Genomic DNA, 27839 nt, shown 5'->3' with positions numbered 1-27839 from the left:
ACCTACTAATGTAATGGAAGACAAAGGGACTGGAACGAAAGCCTTAATAAAAGAAAAGCAATCTTGAGAGGCAGAAACCCGTATAATAGGCTAGGAGTGCTAAAAAACTCTATTGAGAAATGTACACCACCACTTTTGTCTTGTCTCTCTTTAGGGATAAGAAAGCAAATAGAATAATCCAGGAAAATATTTTCATAAATTAAAACTTATCTTTTATAAACTTTCCATTTTTAAGACTTGCCAAGCTATGCCATGCTTCTAATAGATTTCATGCATAAACTAACCTAACATACTTACAACAATCCTTAAAAAGATAAACTTAACATAAACTCATATTCTAGCTAGATTGTTTTGTCAATTGTTGTAGGTTAAGAATACCTAGGCTTCACGTAGTCCAGGATTAAGATCCCGGTGTCCTTCAATCTCCAGCTCCTTGCTGGAACTTCGCAAGCCAAGTTCTCATAGAACTTGTTGTCTTCAATGCTAACCAAGTCAAGCTACTCGACTTGTTGTCAAGGTCTTGTTAGCTAGAAAGCTTCTTTTCATGTTCCTATTAAGGAACTTAGTTAGTTCCACTGAGGAACTCTTCTTCTATTCTCTTTAAATTTCCTCAGAGTCTCCTTGAGTCTTCATAGTCAGGTTACTCTTCCACTTCCAAAGTCTACTTCACGTGTTCTAATTACAATACTTAGAGAATTCGCATTAGTTGAAGTTTGCTTATTCTCATCATCATCAAAACTTAAAGCTTCAAAAGTATGACATTATGTAAAGGTCCTAAAGGGGATGCCATGGGTGAGCTTTGAGTATAAAATAGCCAAGTCCGGAACACGACACAAGTTATGCTGATCGACTACCATTGTAAGTTCCTCAATCGAAACCTTGTTATCGAGCTCATAATAGTAAGTCTTCCTATAAGCATAATTCCATGTGAACATGGTGATCATTAGTACCTAAGAAAATGCTATTGGAAGATATCCTCCATGAGCAAACTTGGAGAGCACCTTGCATTGCTCAAGTAAACCAACTCGACAAACGGACTTAGAGGTGCTTAGGTTAAAATCTGAGGTTGTCGCAGGAAAAACCGTGGGCAACTCAAGGAGTTGCGTTGGCCTGGCGCACGCAACCTACAAGGATGCGTGTGACCCCCAGCGCAAACTCTAGTGGTGCGCTCGCGAAAGATTCAGAATTTCATAAAAATACTAAATCCAATCTTACCATAAAGCCACACACAAGACAATTAGTTGCGCTAACATCAGCAGCGCAACTCAATCACTTGCGTGCAACAGCCGCGCGAGCGACCTTTCGAGATGTGTTCGCCACCTGCTGTGGAAAAATGTTCAAAACCCTATATGCATCCATTCCCTAGAAATAGTGGTTCAATACAAAGCTTTGAACACACATAAATTAACCTGAAAGCCAGTAGAAACTTTGTGAGCTTATGCACTAGTCATTCCCCTTGTCCTAAACACTCGCCCTTTTAATTGTTTGTTCTTACGGTGGAGGCTCCCGAATAAGGAGTCCATAAGTGTTCTAAACGAAGATCTAGCAAGGAAAAGTGGTAGATTCCCGAGCACTTAGATGAATCAGTTTTTCTTTTATTGTATAAACAACTTTTAATCAACTAATTAGTGTTGTTTGATCACCTTAAACGAATCTTAATTAATTAATTCACCTAGTGTTAATTGCGTTAATTAAAGACTAGAATTGATTAATTAATTGATTGTTTTATCACCTAAATCAACGCGAATCTTGTTTATTTTTGTTCTTTCACGAATTTGAATAAATAAGAATAACGACATTTGTAATGTAATTCCTACGTGATTAACGTGTGTAAATAAAATTAACTAACTTAGTTTTAGGTATCACGTTGCATATATTGTTTGGTAATGAAATTGTGGAAAAAGAAGAGCTTGCACTAGGGCTAGAATAGCGATTCCTCCCTAAAAGGAACATTATTTTAGTACCCTCGCTCCCAAACTCATTTCTGGTATAAGTAGACCAATTTGGGCAAGAGTAAACTTATAATTCATGCTAAATATTCCTTGAACTCTACTTGGGAGAAAGGCATGAACGAGGAAAACTCATTGGCGACTCCTTATTAGCTTCTTGCAAAAAAACGTTGTGATATAATCAATTTTAATTCAAGGTCCCCAAAACAGTCAGGAATTCAAATACTAACACACCTTAAAAAAGGGTAAAGTCCTAATCTTTTAAAGGGCCATGGGCATAGAGGAGAAGGATCCCCTACAATGGGCACACCCTTCTCACAGTATACAACTGCAGTTTCACTTGCCAGACTTCTTACTGTTTCACTTGTGATAAGAGATGATGTTTTTACACCTTGTCAGGTGATATTACTTTTTTTCTTTATTTTTTTTTGTGTTTTTTCGGTACCATTATTTTTTTTAAAAAAAAACTAATAAAGGTTTTTAATTGACATGAATGTAATAGTAGTTTTATCTGCTACGGGTTTGAACTAATAAAGGTCTTCAATTGACATGAATTTAATAGCAGTTTTATCTGCTACGTGAAATATATATATATATATATATATATATATATATATATATATATATATATATATATATATATATATAATTATTTATATATATAATTATTTATATATATAATTATACACACACGGATACTCCCTTTTGTTTTATGAATGTTAGTGCTACATTGTACGTATTTGTAGGGAAAATGTAAAATTGTTTCGTGAAATGATTCTATTTACTTCTCCATAATTATAATTATTTCTCTTGCTTTTTCAAAAAAAAAAAAATAATAATTTCTCTTGTAAAAATGGTGGTTTGGATGTCAGTTACCATCTTAATTTTCCTTTTCATGATGCAATAGGTGTGGGACTGATAAAGTCAGATATCTTTTCGCTTTTTTAGCATTTGGTTTATATTAAATGGTGCTATTGTCATCTACAATGTCATCAAATACAATCCATCAATCATTTGGGTTGTGAATCCATGGGAATTCATACAATACTTCATGAGGAATGACATAGATGGTTGGTCCTCTTTTGGTGGTATTATCCTCTGCATTACTTGTAATTTCCTCTATTTTCCTTTGACTTTTTTTCGAATCGTATATGTAATGTGTAAATGACTAATGCACTAATCTAGTCGTGGTTTTAAAAGAAATTTTTTGAAGTATTAGCTTTTTATTTATAATTAATAATTAGTAATTAATAATTAATTACTAATAACTAATAATTAGTAATTAATACTTATTAATTAATTATTACTCCGTATTTATCAATAATTAATAATTTTTAATCGTTAGTAATTTGTATTAGTAATTAATAATTAAAATTAGTAAATAAGTAATTAGTAATAATAATACTGATAATAAATGAATATATAAGAACACATAATAATATTATTTAACGTCATTTTGCATAATTACATCCATTAGCTATCAGCTGATTTTATCAAACAAATTTACGTACAACAAATAGTCAAACAGTCACACAAATAGCTAATATTAAAAACTACTCAAACAAGCCAAGTTAAACATTATACTTTGACCGGCACATAGTTTCAGACAATTTAATTAACTTAAATAAAATAAGAGGTTAGTGGGGTAGTTAGTGTATTAAATAATTATTAAAGAAAGATAATGGGGTTAATATTTTACCGTAAAGTAATGAATGAAAGAGGAAAGAAATAATAAATAATGTATTAGTGGGTTTGGGTGGGGAACCTGAGAGAAAAAGATATACAGTAATATTTAAATGAAACTTTTTGCCTAAAAAGAAGGTGTAACACTTATTAATTAAAACACGGCAGGAATTAGTAACTGTAACACTTATTAAAACACGAAGTGAGTACAATTACTAAAAACACAAAAACAAAGATAAAAAAAAGAAAAAAAAAGAGGAATTTGCCATATGGGGGATTTTTCATTGTGGCCGGGTGTAGACACCTAAAAATATCCCCAAAACCAAAACCGATGATGAAAAATTTTTTACCGCCATTATTGGTCGGGTTGAGTATTTAATCTTGGGAGTGCTTAAATCCATATTCAATCCCAATACATTTCATAAACCAACCCAAACCCTGGCCCATTTTGCTAAACTATAACTTAATTTTCACTTTTCGTGTCTACATCACAAAACTGAGAGAAACTGATTTTTTGGCCCTATAATATTGATCCAAACATTATTTGGTTATATAGGCCTTTAAATAAGATTTCTAACGATACATCATAAGCTCAATTCCGATTTAAAATGAAGAAGATATGAGCAAAACACTAAACTCGGCCCAAAACTGACACCCTTTCACTAAAACAGTCATATTTTAAAATCTACATAAGATTTTGACCTGATTCTAATTGTGTAGGAAAGTATACTTGATAAGCTTTCCAACGATATATTATATGCTTTATTTCGAGTTACCGGTCAAAAGTTATCATAGTTTTAAAAACGTGTAAAAATAGGAATTTACCGCGTCAAGGCAAAACGCCACGGCGCGGCATATGCTAATGTGTCATAGTGCTTTGTACCGTGTCACGGTACTTTGCACCGTGTTGCGGTACACATACCATGACACGGTGTTTTTCACATGTTTTCTCTATGCTTAATGAATCTGGACGTTTTTTAGGCAAAACTGTACACCGTGTCATGGTGCGCAATACTGTGTCACGGTACACACGCCGTGACGCAGTGCTTAATTAGGGTTTTTCCGCGGCGCTTATCACTTCTAGGGTTTCGTGGAACCCCCTGCTCATTTCCTCTATAAACACCCTACTGATTTCTTCAGTTCGGGGCTCAAAAATATTCTCTCTTCCTCTCTTACACACCAACAATCATTCTCTCTTCTCTCTTCTCTCTCTTAGCCTAATACTAGCCTTCCCTATTCTCTCTTCGTACATCCCTTAAGCACTCCAAGGATTCCATACTTGACCCGAGGTTCCATCCTTAAACCAAGGTGTGAAAGGTAAAATTGACTGAGGGTTTGGACCAAATCAACTCTACTTTTTGGTTTATATATTTATTGAAGTTACTAACAATTTATTCATGATGTAGCAATTCAAGGAAACGCGGAAAGTAAGTAATTTATTCACTTAATTACTCTTATTTTTATTCTTATTGCTAGTATCATGATTAGGGTTATTATAATTTGATTTGACTAACGATATTATTGTTAAATTGCTTCCAATATTAATGTTGATTTTATTATATTTTTTAATTGATCACCATATTGCATGTTAAAGGAAATATGTAATTGAATATCGCGACTAATAAGATAATTTGGACAACCGGTTTAGGTTCCTTTTTAATCTTGTTGTTTAATCAAGTGGTCACAATATTTTAGAATTATGTGTTGCATTAATATTCAACCAATTTAGCCTAATAATAGTTTGGAGCAAATCGAATATTTGTTTGCATGCCTTTGAGATCGCAAGATCACTTTTCAAAATAAGAATCGAGTAGAGGCCAATACGGGCGAATGTGACTCCATGACTCACTTCGTACCATCATCCCTGATCCTCCTTTCGTGGTTCCGAACCATATGGAGTTAGTACTTTCATGGATCATGAATGGAGTGTAATCATCACGGGTCGATCGTTGTTGCCTTTCGTTGTCCCTTATTCGTGGTTGCCTTAAATAATCTGTGACTTTAAAAACTTGTTGACGGCTCCCTACTTTATTTGTCCCTAATCGTACATGTCAATTCCCATTTCCTATGAGTGTTAAATATATTCACAACATGTTTTACGTAGGGGCGCTTCGAACGACGCCTACACTGGGGTTACTCAAGTTACTCGGTCAGGGATTACTCGAGTTATTCCTGATTAAGTAATCCCTGACCGAATAATCTCTCGAGTAATCCCTGATCGAGTAATCCCCTGACCGAATCCGTTAAATAACCCTTGATCGAAGCTCTCAAGTAAACCCCTAAAGTAATATGTTATGGGACCTTTCGGCAACTCCAGTTTGAATCTTTGAGTACTTGCGCAAACTGAAAACATGAAAATAATGTGTTGAAAAGAGCATAGACATTCGACCCAAATTCATCATTGCAACAAGCAACCGCAAAATTCCACCAAATCAGGGTTCTCAGATTTTCAATGTGGCGACACAATTCATTTTCGGTAATATTGTTCGTCTCATATCATTATTATTTTTTCTTTGAATTTGCACTGAATTACTTGTGAAAACCTTGAAATTTATTGTTTTTCAGTTTGATAATTCATTTTTATTTTTTAGGAGATTCCTGATTCTGATCAAAGTATTTCTGGTAAGTCAGCTTTAAAAATTATATTTGAATGAAAATATCAAACTAATATAGAGTACAATTTTCGAATTATTTCTACCATTTATTGAATTATTTACAGACGATGATGAAGAAGAAGAACAAGGTCGTAAATGGTCGGAAAACTACGTTCCCTTAGCCGGAACGTCGGATTGTAAGAAGGTAACATTATTTCTAAGTTGTTAATGTTGTTGATTGTGGTTTTTGAGTAGATTATTTGCTGTTGTATGAGATTACACTTGTTAAGATATAGTTCTTGAGTATTGACATGAATTTTACTATAACAATGTGCTAGTGAATGTCTTGCGAATATGAATTCGAGTAATTGAAAAATAATGTAAAGGTAGAAGTTGTGGAATGTGGAAAGTAAGACATTGTATAGAGGGGCGGGTCTAAGATGGTCTGGAATTTGGTAACCTTACTCTCGTGTGTTTGGGATATTGCGGATGTAGAAAGTAAGACATTGTGTTAAGGGCGACGAATTTCTTTTTACTCTTTAGTATCTTGTTGAAGAAAAAGAACTTTAGTCATTTTGGTGTTATGACTATGAAAACATTCCGTAGCTTGATGGACATGTATTTTTGGTCGCTAAAGTTTGTGAGAAAAGCATTTGAAATGGTGGTTAAATTTTAACACAATTTACCAAATGCTTTTTCTATATAGCAAGGAATGTCATTATGATTTTACTAGTGCTGTCACACACTCACACATGGGGAATATGTCTAATGAAAGACAAGATTCGCTGAGAATCAGTGATTAGTTTTGAGAACGAGACATCTGGTAATATAGCTGATTGTGCATTACAGAAAATGGAGTTAATAATTACTTACTTTTGTACACTAGGATGATGCCTTATGCACGTATATGGTATATCGATATATGTGAATCAGAACTGTGGAGTAAAAAAAAAAAAAGCTCCTTGTGCATGATGGAGAACATGCCAATTTAATGATTATTAAGAGATTTTAATTTTGTATAAGGGTTCTTTCCCAAAAAAAAAAAAAAAAAGCTATAAGGGTATGAGTCAAGTTTTGCAGTCAACATAATCAGTGGTTATATATTCTGAAAAACTGCATATACTTTTTCTGTTTCAGAAAAGCCTGGGAGTTGCATCACAACTTGAGTTACTCAAAGGTATTCTCAGACGTTGCCTTGACTTCTTTCTACTAGTATTTCTGATGTACCTTTGTTCTTAAGTGTGTTGATTTTTGTGTTTATAGCTGTGCCAGTCCATTTGCATGGCTGTAATTTTCTTCAACTTGTGATCGTGAAGCTCTTGTTTGTTCCTGGAAGTTGTATTGATAATTACCTCTTTAGACCTTTTGCAGAAAAAAGAAAACATTGAATTCTCTCTGTTATGGATTTTGACCAAATATTCATTACATATTGTTCGTACACTTGTTTAGCAGACTGGTGATGATTGTGAATTACCTAAATTATTCTGTTGATTAGTTCTCCTATTTTACGAACACTATACAACCTTCTTTTGGGAAGTAAGGGAAATTATATTCTCAATTCATCCATCCCATTACAACACCGACAAATTTCTGAAGTAGGCCTTGTTTTGAGCTTGGCTAGGACTAGGTTGCCTTCCAATCTATCTCATAAATATATGTGATTTCTTTTCCTTTTGTTTGTGTATGCGGTAATGATAGCGAAAAAACTTGGTAGAATTTCCTTTTTGCTGGTAGGTAGTGGTGGGGGGCGAGGGATAGAGGCATGAGTTGAACTTGCAACCAGTTATGATATTCTCTTTTGAGTTCTGTGTTCGTGGTGTTGCAAATGCAGATGGAATGTAATATTTTATATGCTGAATCCTTACCCTGTAATCATCTTACATTTATGCTAGGTATAGCTATTAATCCATTAATTCTGATGTTTATAGAACTAGTGTCTCTTGTACAGGTTTACGCCAGGTAAATTTGAAATTATGAACGACCAACGATAAAGCTACTCTGTTTTCTTAGTTTAAAGGCAATCCATCAAGTGTACAGGCTTCCTCCATGGACTCGATGACCTAATGAATGGGTTCCTGCCTTCCTGGTGTTTATTGCTTGAGATGATCGTCACTGTGTAACTTTACGCAGTTATGGAGACCTTAGAGCTAAAATATTCCATAGGGTCCACACCCTGCAAAACAAGGAGTTGCCAGAAGTTGAATATATTTGTGGAAGGCAGCTGAACATTTATCTGAATGAACTTGTTTCTCAGCTATTAAATTGTGTATACATGGATATTAAAAATGCTGTGCTGTACATAACAAAGTCTATTCTATCAGAGGGATTCAGGCTTCTTGTCTGAAGATGAGGTGGAAGCACCAGATTTTTATAAGAGGAACCTTGATTGCGAGAATAATGTTGAATGTGACTCAATCATCATTAAAGCTGGTGGTTCGACTTGTGATCCAATTGAGAGAATCTCTAGTGTTAAGGTATTTGGTACACTGTTGCTTAAAATTTTTGTTGTGATGCGTTTTGACAAGTGATAATATGCTAATATAATGTCTCTGCTGAGTTACCCTGGCACTATCTACTGTTGATCTTTCAATGGCACCTATCAACTTATTGAGACATACTTTTGACTTGCTTTTTCTGTCAGAAAGGAAGGAATATTTTTTCCAAATCCATCAATGAAGGGAATAATGTATCTGAGATGCTCGATCTTTATACCAAAGGAAATGTAAAACAATTTGAGCCCTGCACATCTTCTGAGGTTGACAAAGAGGCGAGAAGAATGGATCAACTAAGTGAAAGGGCCAGATGGTCTACATGCCATCCGTTCAATTCAAAAAACAAGAATCGTGGTAAGGGTAGTATCTTGTACATAATCATGCTCCTTTTTCTTTTCTGCAGATGCTTGGTGCGCTTTCATTTATGTGGTTAATGAGACACCTTTATTTTCGCATGGTTCAATGCATTGATTAGCCAGCACTCAGCAGGCAGTTACTTCAGTTCAGCGTTTTGCTCTAATTTTATGTTGCTAAGCAATGTTAATCTCAAAAACATCTGGAGAACTTTTTTTTTTGACTGGCTATCTAATTGAATTATGCAAAAATTAAGTATTTAGGAGGATCCTGATCAAGATAGTGTGAAGGAGGTTGATGACAGAAATAACAGTGTGATGCAAGGAGATGAAATCAGAGAAAATTAGCAGGGAAAGCAACTGATCATTCTCATTGTTCTTAGCTGAGTGCAGGAAGCAGAAATATATACAATAGGACAAAGCTTAGCTTTTTACATAAGGACAAAAACAGCAAGGAAAAATAACAGTAAAGATTCCCTAATGAGAATGATACAGACCCCCTAACAACCTAGCTCAGCTGGCAGAAAAATCAGTTATAACAAACTTGATTCTCTTGACAGAATTACTAAGATGACCCTGCCTGCCTTAATACCCCCCTTCAAGCTGAGTGCTTGGATGAACAAGCACCAAGCTTGTGCAGTAAGTGCTGGTGTTGCTGAACTGAGAGACCCTTTGTGAGGATGTCTGCTATCTGATCTTGAGAAGACACATAAGAAGTGACAAGATCACCAGATTTCACCATGTCTCTAACATAGTGACAATCAATTTCCACATGTTTTGTTCTTTCATGAAGAACAGGATTAGTAGCAATAGAGATTGCAGCCTGATTATCACATTTAAGGAGAGTAGGACCTAGATGAGTGAGACCCAAGTCCTTGAGAAGAGCCTTCAGCCAAGTAACCTCACATGCTGTCAAGGCCATTGCCCTGTATTCTGCTTCAGCAGAGGATTTAGCAACCACAGGCTGCTTTTTTGCCTTCCAAGAGACAGGTGACTTGCCTAAGAGAACACAATAACCAGTTGTTGACCTTCTAGAGGTAGGGCAACTGGCCCAATCACTGTCACAATATGCTGTGAGCTCAGCAGCTGAGTGAGAAGCAAGAAGTATCCCTTGAGATGTTGTTCCAGCCAAGTATCTAAGCAGTCTCTTAGCTGCTTGCATGTGTGTAGAGGTAGGAGAGTGCATAAACTGTCTGAGCAGCTGGACAGTGAATGATATATCAGGTCTAGTAATAGTAAGATAAATTAGCTTGCCTAATAATTGCTGATAGATCACAGGATCATGAAATTCAAGGGCATTATCAGATCTGAGATACTTTATTTTGAGATCAAAATGTGTCTTAGCATAGTTAGAAAACTCCTTGAGTTTAGTGAGAGACTCAGATTTCTGCTGCAAAAGATAGATCCAAGTTGACCTTGTGTAATCATCAACAATTGTCAAAAAATATCTGTATTTCCCCCTAGTACAGACTCTGTATGTACCCCAGATATCCATATGTATCAGTTCAAATGGATAGGATGCTCTAGAAGAGCTCAAATCATATGGCAATTTAGCAAATTTAGCCATGGGACAAGTAACACAAATCTGAGATTTGTCAGAGATGAACTGCTGTATACAATCAATATGTTTGAGCTTGCCTAAAGAGGCATGACCAAGTCTATGATGCCAAATTGCAAAAGACACATTGTCAGATGCAGAACTAGCTGCCATACAAGGTGAAGTGACAACAGGACTATTAGTGGCAAGAATAGAAGAAAAAGAAGGAGAAAGATAGTATAAGCCATTCTTAGCCTTTCCTATCCGTTTAATTTTTTTGGTAGCAATGTCCTTGATAACACAGTGAGTATCACTAAAAACAACCTCACACTGAGATTCTTTCATCAGTTTGTGAACAGAAAGAAGATTGTGCCTAAAATTAGGCACAACCAAGACATTCTGCAAATATAGAGAGTTTGGGAGCTCTACAGTGCCAATATGAGAGACTTGAGAGGTAGCACCTGTAGGAAGATTTATAGTGAGAATTTGCTGACATTTCCTGGGATTAGTCACAAATTATAGAGAAGAGGTCATGTGGTCTGAAGCACCAGAATCAATGATCCAGTCATCTGAGTGCAATGCTGCTGAGTTACAGGACACCATGCCTGAGAACTGGTGTCAAGTTCTTCATCAGTATCACAGTTCTTTATAGGAAGAGAGCTATGCCTTAGCAGCTGCTCAAATTGATGTTGAGTGAGTGTGACATTGCCTGAGTTACTAGTTGCTGCAGATGAAATGGTCTGAGCTACAGCAGCCAATTTTGGAGAAGGTTTGCTCCATTTTTGATCCTGAAATCCAGATCTAGATTGATACTGCCATGTATTGGACTGAGTATTGGACTTAGATTTATGATGCCAACTAGGATATCCAATAACCTTCCCGCATCTGTCAGGTGTGAGGTGTGTGGCCCCTGACACCACAAACAGAACACCCAGCAGATCTGCTATCACCTGGATTTTTCGACTGAAAAGCCATGTTTCCAGGGTTTCTGAGAATACCAGCAGAGACTGTATTTCTGCTATACATAGCTGAAATATCTAGGTCTGGTGTAGGAGAGAGCAACACTTCTCTCTGACTTTCTTCTTGTTGCAGCAATGAACAAGCAGATTCAACAGTTGGCAAAGGAATTAACATAAGCAATTGACTCCTCATTGCTCCAAAATGATCATCTAAACCATTTAAAAACTGAAATAGCTTTTGTTCTTCCTGATATTTTGATATAGCACTCAACAAAGATCTAATCTCAGCATTAGACTCAGTAACCACAGGCAAGGAATTCATAGCATCTATTTCTTCCCACAAGCTAGACATATTAGTGAAATATGCATTAATAGAATTACCATTCTGTTTTAGACTGTATAAATCCTTATTCAACTTGTATTTTCTGGAGCCATTAGAAATAGAAAAACGCTTCTCAAGTTGAATCCAAGTTTCTCTTGCAGTATTAACAAACAACACAGATTTTTTAATAGTATCAGATAAACAGGCATGTATCCAAGAGATTACCATGGAGTTACAGGTATCCCACTGCTCTGCCTTCACTGGATCTGCTGAATAGGAAGACCTGAGCACTGTGCCATTGACAAACCCAAGCTTCTTCTTTGCTGAAAGAGCAATCTCCATAGATCTTCTCCAGGATCTATAATCTGAAGATCCAGTGAGCTTATCCACACTGATGGAGTAAGAACCATCATTAGGGTGGAGATACAAAATATTACCAGTATCAGCTGCCATAGATAAGAGAGAAAGAAAGAGGAGAGAACAGAAAGAGAAATACAAGAGAGAAGAAGTAAAAAGAAGAAAGAATACAGAACAGAAGATTCAAGAAAAATAAGCAGCTGGGAAAAGATACAAATGAGAAGGATATGCCACTGCTATTACAATCCCGATGTTGCATCACCGCTCTGATACCATGATGACAGAAATAACAGTGTGATGCAAGGAGATGAAATCAGAGGAAATTAGCAGGGAAAGCAACTGATCATTCTCATTGTTCTTAGCTGAGTGCAGGAAGCAGAAATATATACAATAGGACAAAGCTTAGCTTTTTACATAAGGACAAAAACAGCAAGGAAAAATAACAGTAAAGATTCCCTAATGAGAATGATACAGACCCCCTAACAACCTAGCTCAGCTGGCAGAAAAATCAGTTATAACAAACTTGATTCTCTTGACAGAATTACTAAGATGACCCTGCCTGCCTTAATAGAGGTAGTCACCTAAAGATGAGTGATTTAGATTTGATTGTTGTGATACTCATAAATGACAAAGATATTGACTTATGTTTGGTTCAAAATCAAGTTTGGCTGGTTCAAATGGAGGAGCATGCAGAATACTATGTGATTGTAACATGTCTCTGTAGGTGAAGAAAAGTTGTGGCACTGTTGTCCAAACAATTTTGCTATATGGGTTGTATTGTTGTAATGCTAATCTATTTAAATATATTTCTTATTGAAGATGAATACGGAGGTATGTAAATTGACATGGCTTTGTGGTGATTGAAAGTGTTAGAATATGTGATGAAGATATTTGTAGTAGGGTCAAAGAGGCATCATATGTGGGATAATTGACTACAATGGTAAATACTGAATGCCAACAATAAGGAGCACCAGCTTGAAGACTGAAGAGTTGAGATTATGGAGATACTATAAATGGGGTAAATCAAGGATAAATTGAAAAAAAAAAAAAAAAAAAAAAAAAAAGAAAAGAGAGAGAGAGAAAGAATAAACCTGAAGATGAAAATGAAAGCAAAGTTAGAGAGCATGCTAGGTTCGCATTTTTGATTTATCATCTTGTAATGCAGATGTCCATCTTCCTGCATTTGTCATCCTATGTTAAATGCAAAACTTAGAGACTGGTCTTCCTGATTGTTTTACCTTGTCATTGTAGCCTGTGTTAACCTCATAAGAAATTGATTGAGTCAGTCTAGCCTGTGATATGCAATAAGCTCTGCACGTTGTACTTGAAGGTCTTGAACTGCAAGAGTTTAATTTGACCTGGTGCAGGTGGAAGATGTAAAATCAAGAAAAAATCTTCATCTTTACAGCCACAAAAACAAGTAGATTTGTGGTCTGTTTGGAAAGATAAGAATCTGAATTCATCCAGTGATGATGAGTTGCTTGATAAAGCTGAGCCCAGTGAATATCAGCCTATTGATAAGATTAGTCCCATACTCCTTGGAGGTAGTGATGCTGGGACATCAAGTCTTGCATTGCCATTGGAAGCAGCTATAGATCATGATAATCATAGACGTTCCATGGCTGAACTTTTGGACAACCTCCAGGGAAAAACCAGCAATCCAATCTTGAAGCCTAAAAAGGTTACATATTATAATCCCCTCTGATTGCTCTATCTCAAGTCAGTCTGATAAACCATCTGCTACAGGGTAGTAGGAGAAAAGGAAGAGGAAAGCGCGCTGTTATTAGAAGCATGACTTTGCCTAACAAGGATTTAGTAAGTGATGAAGACCCTTGTGAGGTTATGCATAGTGGATCTTCAACAGACAATGAGGTATCTTTATGTAGTTGCTGATTATAATATGTTTTCTATAGACCATTAAGATAACTTTCTGCTGTTAAAATAAGATCTTCATTCATTGTTTAGGACAATACTCAAAATTTAGCACTTGCTTTAGTAGAATCCGGAAGGAAATCAATGGCGGACAAATTCCAGGAAGCCTTTGATTGTGCTTCAGTGGTAGATAAAAGACCTTCCTTCACAGCACTGAAACAATCTAGGTGAGTGTTGAAAACAGGTGAATCTTGATATACTCCTTCCATGGAAGGTTTTTATTCCAACCTGCTCCCTGAGCTTTTGTGTGTATGTGTTTGAGTGGTGCAGTACTGGTCTCTTTGAAAGATTGCAGCATATAATGCAACAGCAGAAGGAACAAGATGCTGATTTCTTGAAGAAGGTGCAGACTGAAGTTTGGCCTAAAGGTGATAGAAATATACTGTAGAATAGTACTCAAATTTATGAGTTTTTTTGTTGAACAATTTTTGTGTGGTCTTTGTCCTATGTAATTGTAGTAACTAGTAAGTAACAAATTGGAGTAATTACAATTATTTTTGCGATTTAGTGTTCCTTTGCCCAGAAACCTGGCTCAGTTTTTCCTGTTTTACTCCATTCAGATGAAGCAAGGTGCATTGATGTGAAGATATTATCAAGATCCTTTGATGCCAAACTTAGTGTTTGCAGTTGCTCACTAATTGAAAATGAAGAGGTTATTTCTGATTATGGTCTTTGTACTTTTTTAGTCACTTCTCCCCCCCCCCCCCCTTTGTAGAAATTCCTTGTGTATTTCCATCTTCTCTTCCAATTTTGCGCTTTGACTATGAATTTTGTTGTGTTGGGAAGGACTGTTCAATGGTTGTAGACTTGTAATTTATATGCATTGGATGTCAAATGAACTGGCAGCCTAATCATATTTTTTTTGCTAAAATTTTTGCAGAGTTCACTTCAGAACCCTCAACTGGAAAATTTTGGGAAGATTTGGACCATCATCTTTAATTCGAGGGTTTGTGGTGATGTCAACCTGGAAGTAGGGAACTTAATCCGTATCTATCCACCTTGGTAAGTATTCATGTCATTTTCCTTGCAAAAATATTGCTTGTAGTCTGGTGCTGTATAATTTTATATGTAGTGGTAGCTTCACTACACGTTTTCTTTTAGATGGAATATTAAGATGTTTTTTTTGCTGTAGTATTAAGTATTCATGGCAATTGGCTGTTACTTTTATAGGTCCATCATGCATTATGTGTTGGACTATAGGGCCCACAATCACAACTGCCAATTCGAGTTTCCTAAGTTAGTTGACAGTGTGGGCCCTACATATAACTTAAAGTAATCTACCCAAGAACACACGGTTACTCGAGATATTGTGGATCTGTGAGAAATATTAAAGGCCTCTAGTGTGGTTTCCTTATAACTCTAGTTAGGCTCGAAGTGACAAGCTCAAAGCTCACATTGTGTGGCTTTGCTTCTGAAGTTGGATTATTAAAGTGTTCTCTAGAGGGAATGGTGTTGCAACGTAGAAAGGCGCTTGGCCATGCTATAAAGAAGTTTCTTAGTCCGCGCTAATGAATGCATAAATGCACACTAATGAACTGTACTGTGTATGTGACTTTGATTAGATCCCGTTATGAACGTAAATGATGAAGTACAATTTATTGACAGGAAAGAGGTACAGGTCCTAAAGGGTGGAGAGATCATAATTCTGACCTTGTACTTTTCCCAAATCCATACTTGATTCACAATGTTCTATCTCGAATATATTCATTTTGAAGAAGATATCAGATTCAAGACACAACATCAGATGATGTTTATATGCCATCAAATGTTCCCCTAGTGGAGTGAATGTCACAACTCCTTGGTAATCAAGCTATTTTGATCTTGTCCTCTTCTTAGCCCTTTGGTTTCTCAATGTGTTTTGAATTGTATTAGAACAAGTAGATTCTCTTTTGTAGGGTTATGAAAAAAATTTACCTGTTGTAGAATACAAATATTGTACATATATATGTTTTCATTAAATATACTTTGAACCATCATTATCTACATCGTCTCATTTTACAATATATATGTTTTCATTAAATATACTTTGAATCATCATTATCTACATCATCTCATTTTACAATATTTTGGATTCATAAGAAGTAATAGAAGAAAAAGACTCACCAAGTTAAGCTTGACTAGTGGAAAAAAATTGCGCCTTTTTACCATGAGATTAGGGTTCAATCTTTATTAAGGGTACGTTGATATTTAAAGAACCCCTTACCTTTTCCTCTAACTTTGAAAGTGTCTATCTTGTTAAATTGAGCCGGGTTAACTTGTGTGCGTTTCTAGTGTGTTATGACATTTTTTCTTACTTCAAAGTTATGTTATTCAGACTCTTTATTTCACATCAAGTACTTGTGTCGGACCCTTGTCATTTGGACACTTTATTTTTAGTTCAAAATCATGCAATTTTTTCACAGAATAGCCGAGTTGGACACTTGAACACGTACCCGTATCGGACATAAATATTGAGTCCAAATAACATAGCTTAAAAGGCACCCATGAAAGTTTATGTAATGCATTTAGCCTATAAATTAACCACTGTCCACTAAATATTTTTTTTTATGATTTTATATCCTTCTTACTTGTATTTGAGAAAGAATCTCCACACCTGTTTTGGGCTGTCATGATGATTACTGAGTATAATCTTTAAAGATAGAATAATGATATGCTTGTTAATATCATACCCTTTTTTAATTTGGTCCAAAATATCCTACACTTTTTGTACTTCCAAAAGTTCCAACCTACGGAGTACAATTTATCCAGAAATTCTTTTAATTTTTTTTGTACCTACTTTTAGTTTTTTCAATTTTTAATTTCTTATATTCTTCTTTTTTGGGTCCATAGTTTGGGTGGGGATATTTTTGCCATTAATTAATTAGAAGCAACTAGGCAATTTGCATGTCTTCTCTGTAAATAAAGATGACTTTACTTTGAATTTTCTTGTGACCCACCATTTCCAAAAAGATAATGACTTAATATTTGTTTTATTTATTTAATGTATTTATTTCACCAAGAAAGAAGCTTTCAAAACTTCTACGCGTCATAAACGAGTACGCCCGTTATAATATTCTATCTATTAATACTCCTTACGCCTGCATTATAACGTTTCGTGTATTTCATCGATATTATCTGATCTCCTAACTTTCAGAAAGTCAACAACTTTGTTCATCTATCTATTATTTCTCTATCTGTTTATATCAAATTTGTTCATCTTTGCATTTGCAGAAGATTATAGGAAAAAAAATGGTTTACAAAACCTTGGAAATCACTCTGATTTCTGCAAAAGATCTCAAGAATGTTAATCTTATAGGTAAGATGGATCCTTATGTTGTGGTTCACCTATCTGATGATCCAAAAAACAAGCAAAAAACCCCGGTGCATCAAGATGGTGGCACGAACCCGGCTTGGAATTATACGATGAGGTTTACTATCGATGATGCTGTTGCTGCGAAGCCTGGTAAATATGTTGTATTTACCTTGAAGCATGAGCATACCTTTGGTGCTGATAAAGATTTAGGGGAAGTTCTTGTACCTTTGAAAGAGTTGTTAGATGGTGTTAAGGATCCTAGTGGTTCTCAGCTTGTAACTTATCAGGTTAAGAGGGTTTCGTCGCAGAAGGCGCAAGGGGAGCTTAAGTTGTCATACAAATTTGTTGATGTTAACAATATGGGTTCTTATGGTAAAGGGGAGTATAAACCTGCGCAGTCATGCAGCAGCAGTTCGAGTTCTGCTGCTGCCGCGCCATATCCTCCACCTGGAGGGTACGGTGGAGGGTATGGCGATGTATACCCACCACCACATCATGCAGGAGGGTACCCTCCTGCGCATTCGCAGGCACCACCTCCTGCAGCAGGAATCCCATATGCTGCAGCTGGTGCACCAGGAGGGTATCCTCCGCAGCAGTACCCTCCACAGCAGTCCCATGGAACTGGGGTTCCATACTCTGCTGCACCACAGGGGTATCCTCAGTATGGAGGATACCCTCCTCCGCCTAATGCCGGGTATGGTTACCCTCCATCTGGAGGGTATCCTCCACCTGGTGGGTACCCTGCTTATCCTCCTGCAGGTGGGTATGCGCAAAAACCACAGAAGCCAAAGAAGAGTGGTGGGATGGGAATGGGATTGGGAGCTGGTCTATTAGGAGGAGCTATTGGTGGACTTGTTCTTGGAGAAATGATGGATGATGCTTTTGATGTTGATTGTGATTTCTGATTGCGATTCGGTTTTTGATTGCTCGTTTGCTGATCTATCTTATGGTCTAGTTTCATTTTGGTTTTTTTTTTTTTTTTTTTCTAAGGTTTTATCTAATTATGTCTTTATTGTAAATGAATTGGCTTGCTAATTGATTCAGGCTTTGATAGAATTAGTTAGTCTGTTTACCAGATTTATGTATCTTAATTTCCTTGATTATTTTTTAAGACTTGTTTTATTTCTTAGAATCATCGCTATCATCATCTTAATCACAGGTTCCATTGTTCAAGTTTGAATTGCAGAACTTCCTCTGTTTATTTTATCACAGCCTGTTGTAAACAGCTAAATTTTGCATGATTAGATGAATTTGGACGGAATTTAATGCGAGATAGTATTTACTTAACAAGTTGTGAAAACAAAAAAAAAGGCAGATTGATAGATTTCAGAATTTTAATTTATCTATTATCCTTAGATTGAAATGAGGCATTCAACTTTGTTGTTCTGATTCAATCTGAGTTTAATTCGGCATATAATCGCTACAATTTGAAATTCGTATAGCCTCTTATAATGCAGTCAGTGGATCTTGTGTACAAAATTTGTGTTCTTGACCAAAACAATGTGCAAACTGTCTTCATTGTGAGAACATAAGGTCTTCTGCTGCCATTTTTCAATGGTAGTGTTTCCTAAGTAATGCTATTAGTCTTTTCTTGCTTCGTGTCTCAGTTTGTTCTTACTGCAGTGTTCTCTTTGGATGTTGCAGACTCAACTAGCAGTACCTCGAGCTTACCTTATTCGACGGTTACTCGTGGCTTAATTCTCCTATTAGTGAATTGAACGTTCCTTACGCTTCATCTTCTGCCTTTGCGAACATTATGATCTCAATATCTTCAGCTTATTAAGCAAGTTAGCCACTCATATTGTGATCCATCCTTTCTTCTATTTGAAACTGATCCATCCACAACTGGTCCACAATATTAGCTTCAGCAAAAGTTGCAAAACTAACTGAAAACGAGTGTTTTTCGCATTAGATTCCTCTGAATCTGAAGAAAAAATCAACTGGTCTAGAATCTACTTTGTCCTGATAAGCAATTTAGCATTTTAAATACAGAACATTCTCTGTTACTCCATATTATACTCTAGATGTAGATAAGATTTTGGCTAAATTATTGAAGGTTTGTTATGATATTGGATCAAGTACCCTTTGATTGTTTCGGCCCCTTTTGTGCAAATTTTATCCTACACCTCCTTGTAGGTAAAGCTGTCTACACCCCCTTTCCATCATATCTCCCTACACTTCACCTCACTACATCCTTTCGTCAACAATCAAATTTATGTCATTTTAAACTGCTTATAATTTTTTTTCCTTTATTTTTTTTACTTTTCTTTTTTTGTTACATATGATTTTATTTCTTTCTCTTTTAATTAATTTTTCCATTTTCTCTCTCCTAACATTTTTTTCTCCTAATTTCTCTGATGTTATCGTCATTATTAATCAACTTTTTTTCCTTTTTTTTTTTTCATTTCAATTCTTTTAATTGTGTTGCTTTAATAGATAATACTTTGATTTTCGATTTTGATTATGATTATGAAGTTGTGTTTCCATCTAAAATTGGAATTGTAGTTTCAATTGTTCATCAATGTGAGTTATTATGTTCTTATCTTTGATTTTTTATGATTTTTTTTCTTTAGTTTTTAATCTCTGCTTCATGATTTTAATCCTAATCGCAGTAATTACAATTTACAATCAAAATGCAATTTTGTTGTTATGTTGTGGTGGCAGCAATGAAGGCGAGATAACATAGGTTTTTGTGGTAGGGGTGGTGGTCAATATTTTATGGCAGCGGCGGTGGTCGATATTTTGTGGTAGCGGTGATTGATTCTTTTGGTTGGAGTTGAGGTTGGGTTAAAGGAGACAAATGCAAATGATTGAGAAGGAGAAAGAAAATGGTAAAGAATGAAGTTTAAACCACCATTGATAAAGCTTGGTTTTGATTTTAATGAGAAGTGTATAATTTTTAAATTTTTTTATAAACAGTATACACGTATAATTTTATAATTGAATATATAATATTTTAAAAATGAACATATTTATTTAATAGTTGTAAATGAACATACAATTATTTATAATTGAACATATAATATTTCCAAAATGAACATATTTATTTAATAGTTGTAAATGAACATACAATTACTTATACTTGAACATTTAATTAAGAAGCATTATTATAGATGAAAAATGTATAAAATTTATAATTTTTGTACTTGTTATTGAAAATTTTTGAAGGTAGCACACACTCCTTATTGTAATTATAAGAATCATTTCCATGACAACTACAATATAGCACACACTCTTATTGAAATTCCTTATTAAATTTGTAAAAATAACTACTTCAAGATATAATTGGGTGCTTTAATTAATAGTATAAAAATGAACTTTTAAGTATATGTACATGTTCATTTTAAAATTAATGCATTTACTTGTTAAAGATGAAATAATCATGAATAAGAAAGAAAATGAACATTTATCCATGTGTAAATTAACATTTATATATAATAAAAATTAATTTATCTTTTGAAATTAATAAGCATATAACATGTATACTATGTAAGGGGGGGGGGGTTTTGATTTATGTTAATTATTATTTTACATATTCAATAGTTAAGATGTGTAATAACTAATAATATACAATAAAAGCAATATCGGATCCAACATATCACTTGATGAAGATATTCATCTTATTGCTAAGTTGTTGGTTTTTTTTTTTTTTTTTTTTTTTTTTTTTTTGCATTTATAAATATAAACTTCTCGATCATTCAAATTTGAAGAATTCAAGCTCGTGTTATTGGTTCATATTGCTTGGTGACTCCATGCCTTCTCGATTTCTTTATTTTTGTCGTCTTACTTTTTTCCTTGTCATTGTGTGGTTTAACTCATTATATCCACGATTATTTGTTTAACTAACAGACAAAAAAAAATATAAATTACTTTATTAGATTTGAGCAAGAATAAGTGTTAGAATAAACCAATTTTCATATGAATATGAACATGGATGAGTATAACAACTAACATGATCGATATGGAAATGAACATCTATCAATATAATTGAACATGTGTTAATATATAAATGAATTGAACATATATTAATGTAGAAATGACTATCTATTAATATGAAAATGAACAACTATTAATACATAAATGAACATATTTACGTAATTGAATTTGGAAATGAATATCTATTAATATATAATTGAACATTTATTAGTTTGAAAATGACCATGAAAGATAACGATCAATGAACATGAAATATACACTGAATAATTAAACTCTTGAATCTATTAATGTTTGATTTACCATATATCCATATAAGTAAAAACATGTATTGAAATTCAAAATTGAAATGAACATGAATATTTGAAGAGAATGACTAAAATATGAATATTTATCAAAATTCTAATAATCGTATATTTATATGTGAAATTGTGAATGATCATATACTTGTATATGATTGAATATCTACCAAAATAAATATGAACATTCATCAAAATAATATTCCAATCTAAACTATGAAAAAGGACGAATATTATTACATAAATGACTATGTACTAATATATAAATGAACATGCATATTAATCATTTATTAAAATGTGAATGACGTTATACTAATATATAAATGAACATTTAACAAAATGAAAATGACAATGAACATTCATAAAAAAAAAAAAAAAAAAAAAAAAAAAAAACTACGAACTTTAATCTTTGTTTTTCTTCTCTGAAACGGTTTCCTTCACTTTGTAAACAAAACTGAAGAATGTACTGATATAATTTACTAGTTTTTCAATGAAAATTACTAAGATTATCTTATAATACTTACATTGATATACATTTTTCATGGTTGATGTTTCGATTACATTTTCGAAATACATCGTAACAAAAAAATTAGTAAAACCTAGGGTTTATACTCTTTTTCATTCCAAATTTAAACAAAATAACTTATTTTTTCATATTTCATGCCTTGTTTTATTGAATTTCATAGTGCTTGAAGATTTTTTTTGTGATAATTTAAAAACAATTTTGCAATTAAAGCTTCTGATGTGAGAGAAACTTGCAGAGAAATGGGGTGTGGAGAGAGAAAATGTAAAAAAGGGTGAGGACAGATAAAATGAGGTTAGTGGGGGGGGGGGGTGTGGATAGTACTCTAAACGACGTGTTTAGAGGGGGTGTAGGGTGTACTACCTACACTAGGGTCTAGTGTTCACTAATTAACCCTTTTGGGCCTCCTATTGATCAAGTCCAATAAGACTTGAACTAAAGATTGATAACCCCAATAATAGAACTCGGCCCATGTAATATATCGTATTTTTATACGTATTTTAATTAAAATAAGTATTTTGAGAAGTATTTAATTAAATTGAAATGTTTTATTTAAAGTATTTTAATTATTTATTTTAATAAGTTTGGAAATATTTTATAAAAGGAAAGTTTATTTAATTAATTATTTTAATTAAGTTGGAATTTAATTTAAGGAAAGTTTTATTTTAGTAAAGTTTTATTAGGGATGGGATTAGAAAAATTAAAAGAGGAAAGTTTAAGGAGAAGAGTTTCTAGAGAAGAGGTATAAATATTCAACACGTGAGGCAAATCAAACTTTGCCCAGAGTGGAGAAAACCCAAGGTAACTTCTCTCCCTTTTCTCTTTATTTTTCTTTCTTTTTTTCTTTCTCTTTTTCCCTTCCCCTTTTTTTTCGGCTCCCCCTTCACCACCATCGGCCGACCACCAGCAGTGGTGGCCGCCAGCAGCCAGCAGCGCCAGCCGCCGGCAGCAGCCTGGTGGCTGTCAGCTACCATGGTTTTCGAAAAAAAAATTGAATCTTTATGTTTAAAAACCAATTTATTCCTAAATCTAACTGTTAATTATGAGTTTTGAGATTTGATTTTTGATGTTTGGTTATGAGTATTATGTTAATTAATTTTCAGATTACTTTTTTAATTAAAAAGCCCCAATTTTTGAAACCCTAGATTCTTGATTTATAAATTATTGAAGGATTATGATATATAATGGTATAAACCTTTGATTAAAGTGTTTTAAGGCTAAATTACAGCAAGTTTTCATAAAATATAATGCTGGAAATTTTGGTAGAGCATTAAAAATCAAGTTTTTTTAAGGAATTTTAATTACCCATTAATTGGGATTAAAGTATGGTGTTTTGAATATAATTTCAGCTTATTTTAATTAAATTATGAGGGGTTTAATAATAGTATATATTGCTGAAAATTTGTGTAGAGAGGATTTTAATACTCTTCTATGATTTTAAATTGTAGGAGATTTCGAAGTGAGTGATTTTTATTAATTGTGGCAATATTAAGATCGTATTCAAGGTACGTTCGCGTACTTAGCATAATTTTATTGATGTAGTAGCATACTAAGTGTATTTAATTGATTACAAGTAGTATCATGCTAGATTTGGAATGGAATTTATGGTTTGGTTGTTATTGGTGATTGGATTATGAAGCATGATTTATTTGTGATGGACTATTGGATGGAAAATAATAGTTTGGAATATTATTTATGAACCACATATTTATTTGTGGCATGTTAGAAAGTATGTTTAATTAAACTAAATGTTTAATTTGGTTTAAGTATTGAAAAGGAATTTTATTATGGATCACATAATTTTTATTGATGTTGTACGCATGAGGAAAGAGCTATATAAGTGTCTATGTACTCGAGGAATAAATTGTATGTTGGTGCCTTAGTGCACTTAAGGTGTTTTCAACACCGAGGGATAGGATTTGTGGCGCTTTATGCGTTTAAGGTGTCATTGGCACCGAGGTAGAATTAAAAAGGGTTCAACATTTAATATTATGTGGTCACTAATTATTCAAGAATTAAATTGGTATATTTGATTGATTGAATAATTATTGTTGATTGAATGATTATGGTTTGAGAGTCATCACCAAGTTTAATAATCTGCAAATAACGTAAAGTGAAAGAGATTACGCACCAAAACTCTTAGAACGTATATACCTTGAGTATGAACATATGGGGGGAGTTATGGGGTTTTATATTTAATCATAACTTCTAGTGGAGTACAGGACGCTATACATTCTTTTTATTATTATTATGCACAGGAATTTCGTCACTTACGATTGGTTTTTGATGCTGGCACGGTTAGCTCCCGTGTTAGTAACCTCAATTTATTTCGGGGAGGTTAGGGGGAAACCCGTTTGATGCGTAGTCAACGCTAAATAAATTATGCAGTGTCTAGTGAGAACTTTTATTGATTGTTGTATGCTTGAAAAACAGGTGCAACGAGGTAAGTTGTGTATTGGTAGGGAATTGTATGCTAGTGTGTTAATTACGCTTATGTACTCAGCTTTGCTGATTGTGTGTTTGTTGGCCTTGTCTTTATCTTGGCCCTATGATGACCCATTTTTAATGGAGAGTAGTGGAAATAGGTAGAGATAAGCTTTTCAGGTGATGAAGCATATTCATGAATGGACATGAGTGAAGAGCGAATCATGCTATTTTCTATAAGTATATGATGTGTTTATTGCTTTAATCATTTATGATATTAATATTATGCATGACTAACGAAAAGGTTTTGATTTTGGTTTGGTTTTAATAAGGGCCTATAATGGTTCCAAGTTGTAGGTTGATTTTATTTTACTTCGTTTGATTTCGGTTTGACTTTACTTTTGTTGATTGACTTTTCAAGTTGACTTGTTTTGAATGGTTTTGAAATTAGTCTTCCGCTATGTGTCTTTGATAGTTGCCTTAGTCGTTTTCACGGTGGCGGTAATGTCTTAGATATTCCTATTTAAAGTTTTAAATAGGGCAAAATAGGTATTTTAAAAGAAAGGAATTTCTAGGGTGTTACAGCCCATGAGGGTCATGGCCCAACAAGGCAACAACCTTTACAATCTAAAAAAATATTATTTCATCCGACCTTAAATAATTATTTCGTATAATCTGATAATTCCCCAACTAATTGTCCTATTGCTGTTATGGGCGTAATTCCCACGACACAAAGTGAAGTTCGAAGGATTGTCCTATTACCAAGATGGTCGCGTGTTAGACGAATCTTCGTGTTCAAGGTTGAATTAGATGGAAAATGTCAAGGAGACTAATGTCCATGTCCAAGCAGCAACAAATGTCAATGACGCATCTTATTGACGACACATCTTAGTGACGGACGTCAATACTTGACACCCGATGAACTCCAGTGACCTCTGTCGACCTTCAGTGGCCTCCGACGACCTCCAGTCACCTCTAACGCGACACTGTTAGATGAAATCAGAAGATGACGCACGACGCTGACGCCCACGCCCAACGTCCAAACAGGATGCGTCTCGTAGTGTGACGCAAGAATGCTGCGGAACAAGTCATGGTTGTTATTAGTGGTTCCTATAAATAAGGAGGGCATTTTCTACCATCCTTTAACCAGTCAAGGAGGTTCTTATCATGAATATGAAGCCTAAACAAGTCTACATTCATCAAGGGACCAAGTCTTGAAGTCAACCAACTACTTCCTAGAATCAAGGAAGTCACCATTATCTTCCTCAACCAATGTTTTACCACTTAAAGGCCTATAAAAGTGGAGCAATGACCAGCCATAAAGGCAGATCATACACAACTTATTCCAAGCATAAAACACCACAAATGAATACATCAAAAGATACATCATGAGGCTCTGTTTGACGATCTAAACGACGACATGTCTCATCCGATTGTTCTACAAGTGTCAATGATGGACCCAGTGTTTATATATCTTCTCAATAGCATTAATGTATACTTATCTCTTGTTTTTATATGCTTCTTTACTATCTACGGCCTTAGTCGCCCGAATAATCATTGTATTTGTATCAATAATGGCTATAACGCTCGTATCGTAGTGAATTGGTGGACTAGTAGCCACCCGCGGTTTTTACCCACCTTCATTGGGGTTTTCTGCGTCACCATATCGTATCTATCTTCTTTTTACTTCTATCATTTACATCTTGCAATCTCTTTTGATCTAGTTATTGGCATCCCAACCAAAGGTCGTCTCTTTAGCGATTTTTTGCATTAACAATTGCCTTGGTGGAAAATTTCACTTACCTAACTCTTTCAAGCCATTTGATGTGGGCTCTAACCATTATCTCACTCTACTATCATGCTCTTTCGGTATTTTCCCAAATAGTATGTGAAACATTATATTTATCCTTAAATGTTGTACCAAAGATCTCTCTGACATTTTTCAAAATGGAAAAAAATTGAAAAAAAATAATCTCACCTTTGCGTGACCTACTACTCAAAACAAGCTAATCTTTGCGTAATATTGGGATGAACCAACCTTTGCCCCTATTTTCTCAAAACAAGCATTTTCACTTTTACCTATATCCTCTTAATCAGATGCTATGCTTCTTGAACAACTTCTAGGGAGCTTCTTCTTTAGATTTCTTTTTGGAGACTGCTTTCTCGGGTTTCCTACAGAGAGTTTCTTTCGGAGTGTATGCGTAGACGTCCCATTGGTCTTTTTCTTTGAGTGATGAGATCTCTCAACAGAGGGTCCATTGGTCTTTCTACAACAATCATGATGGTTAATAGAATATCAACCTTTTCGTATTGCTCTCATTCTTGTAACCCATTGATGAAGGTGAACAACCAATCCTTCTCATACATGTCTTGAATATACAACATGATCTCCAAGTATTCCTTCACATAGTCGCAAATCGAGCCCTTTTGGTGGGTTTTTCTTAATTATATTCGAGCAACAATTCAATGCCCCCGGGGTAAATTTAAACTCTAAGCTCCTTCTATGATTACGCCCATATATATATATATATTTTCAACTTTCTTTCTTCGATGCAATCGTGCTTAGTGTGTGCCACCACATCTTAGCATTATTCGACAAGTACATGATCCTAGTATCCACTTTTAAATCACCACTCAATTGATGATGAATTCGAAAGTATTGCTCTATGTCGAAGAGGAAGCTTTCCATGTCTTTTGTGTCTCTGACACCGTACCACTATAGTTGCGAGTTTGGGAGGTTTGATCTTTATTGCAACAACACCACCATCTTTGTCCACATCGCATTAAGGTCGCATGTATGTTAATGTCTTTGGATCGCCTGACAAAGCATGTCTCTTTCTTGCACTAATTCGTTGACCATTCTCGTGACTCATCAATTTGCTTTTATTGCTTGATCATCACCTGCTTGACTGGGCCTATTGTTCAGACTAGCCTTTAAGCCAACATATTCTTTCTTTGCTTGTTTCCATATCTGAGTAGTGCTTACTAGGATGCTCGCATGTGTCTTAGTTGACGACTATGAAGAGGTTCAATTTTCAACTTTGATACCAACGATCTGAGTGTTCAGATATTAGATCGTACAACATACTATTTCCTTCTAGCAAGTCTTGTGCGAAAATAAGGCTTGTGAGCACAAAGCAACACAAGCAGACGTTTAAATCTTAAGGGTTGCGACACTCCTGTCATTCGG

At 34.7% G+C, this 27839-nt stretch overlaps 2 protein-coding genes across 2 annotated transcripts; both read left to right on the top strand.

Annotated features, from left to right (window-relative positions):
• Positions 1-5939: 5939 nt before the first annotated feature.
• LOC145572150 (uncharacterized) lies at positions 5940-16054 on the top strand. Its single transcript, XM_081631171.1, has 14 exons — positions 5940-6108; positions 6224-6254; positions 6352-6431; positions 7364-7403; positions 8175-8185; positions 8548-8700; positions 8868-9072; positions 13614-13927; positions 13993-14118; positions 14212-14345; positions 14449-14546; positions 14739-14830; positions 15059-15180; positions 15784-16054. Exons 1-14 carry the CDS (start codon positions 6085-6087, stop codon positions 15854-15856), a joined length of 1503 nt encoding a protein of 500 aa, XP_081487297.1. The 5' UTR covers positions 5940-6084; the 3' UTR covers positions 15857-16054.
• A 1151-nt stretch (positions 16055-17205) lies between these two features.
• Positions 17206-18650, top strand: LOC145572149 (uncharacterized). The gene has a single exon (XM_081631170.1). The coding sequence runs from the start codon at positions 17407-17409 to the stop codon at positions 18373-18375; it is 969 nt and encodes a 322-aa protein (XP_081487296.1). The 5' UTR covers positions 17206-17406; the 3' UTR covers positions 18376-18650.
• Positions 18651-27839: the final 9189 nt, after the last annotated feature.

The sequence above is a fragment of the Chenopodium album genome, chromosome 12 (assembly GCF_948465745.1).
Source record: "Chenopodium album chromosome 12, dcCheAlbu1.1, whole genome shotgun sequence".
Classification (NCBI taxonomy): domain Eukaryota; kingdom Viridiplantae; phylum Streptophyta; class Magnoliopsida; order Caryophyllales; family Amaranthaceae; genus Chenopodium; species Chenopodium album.
The sequence above is the reverse complement of the archived record's forward strand: the minus strand, read 5'-3'. Positions and strand labels throughout refer to the sequence as shown.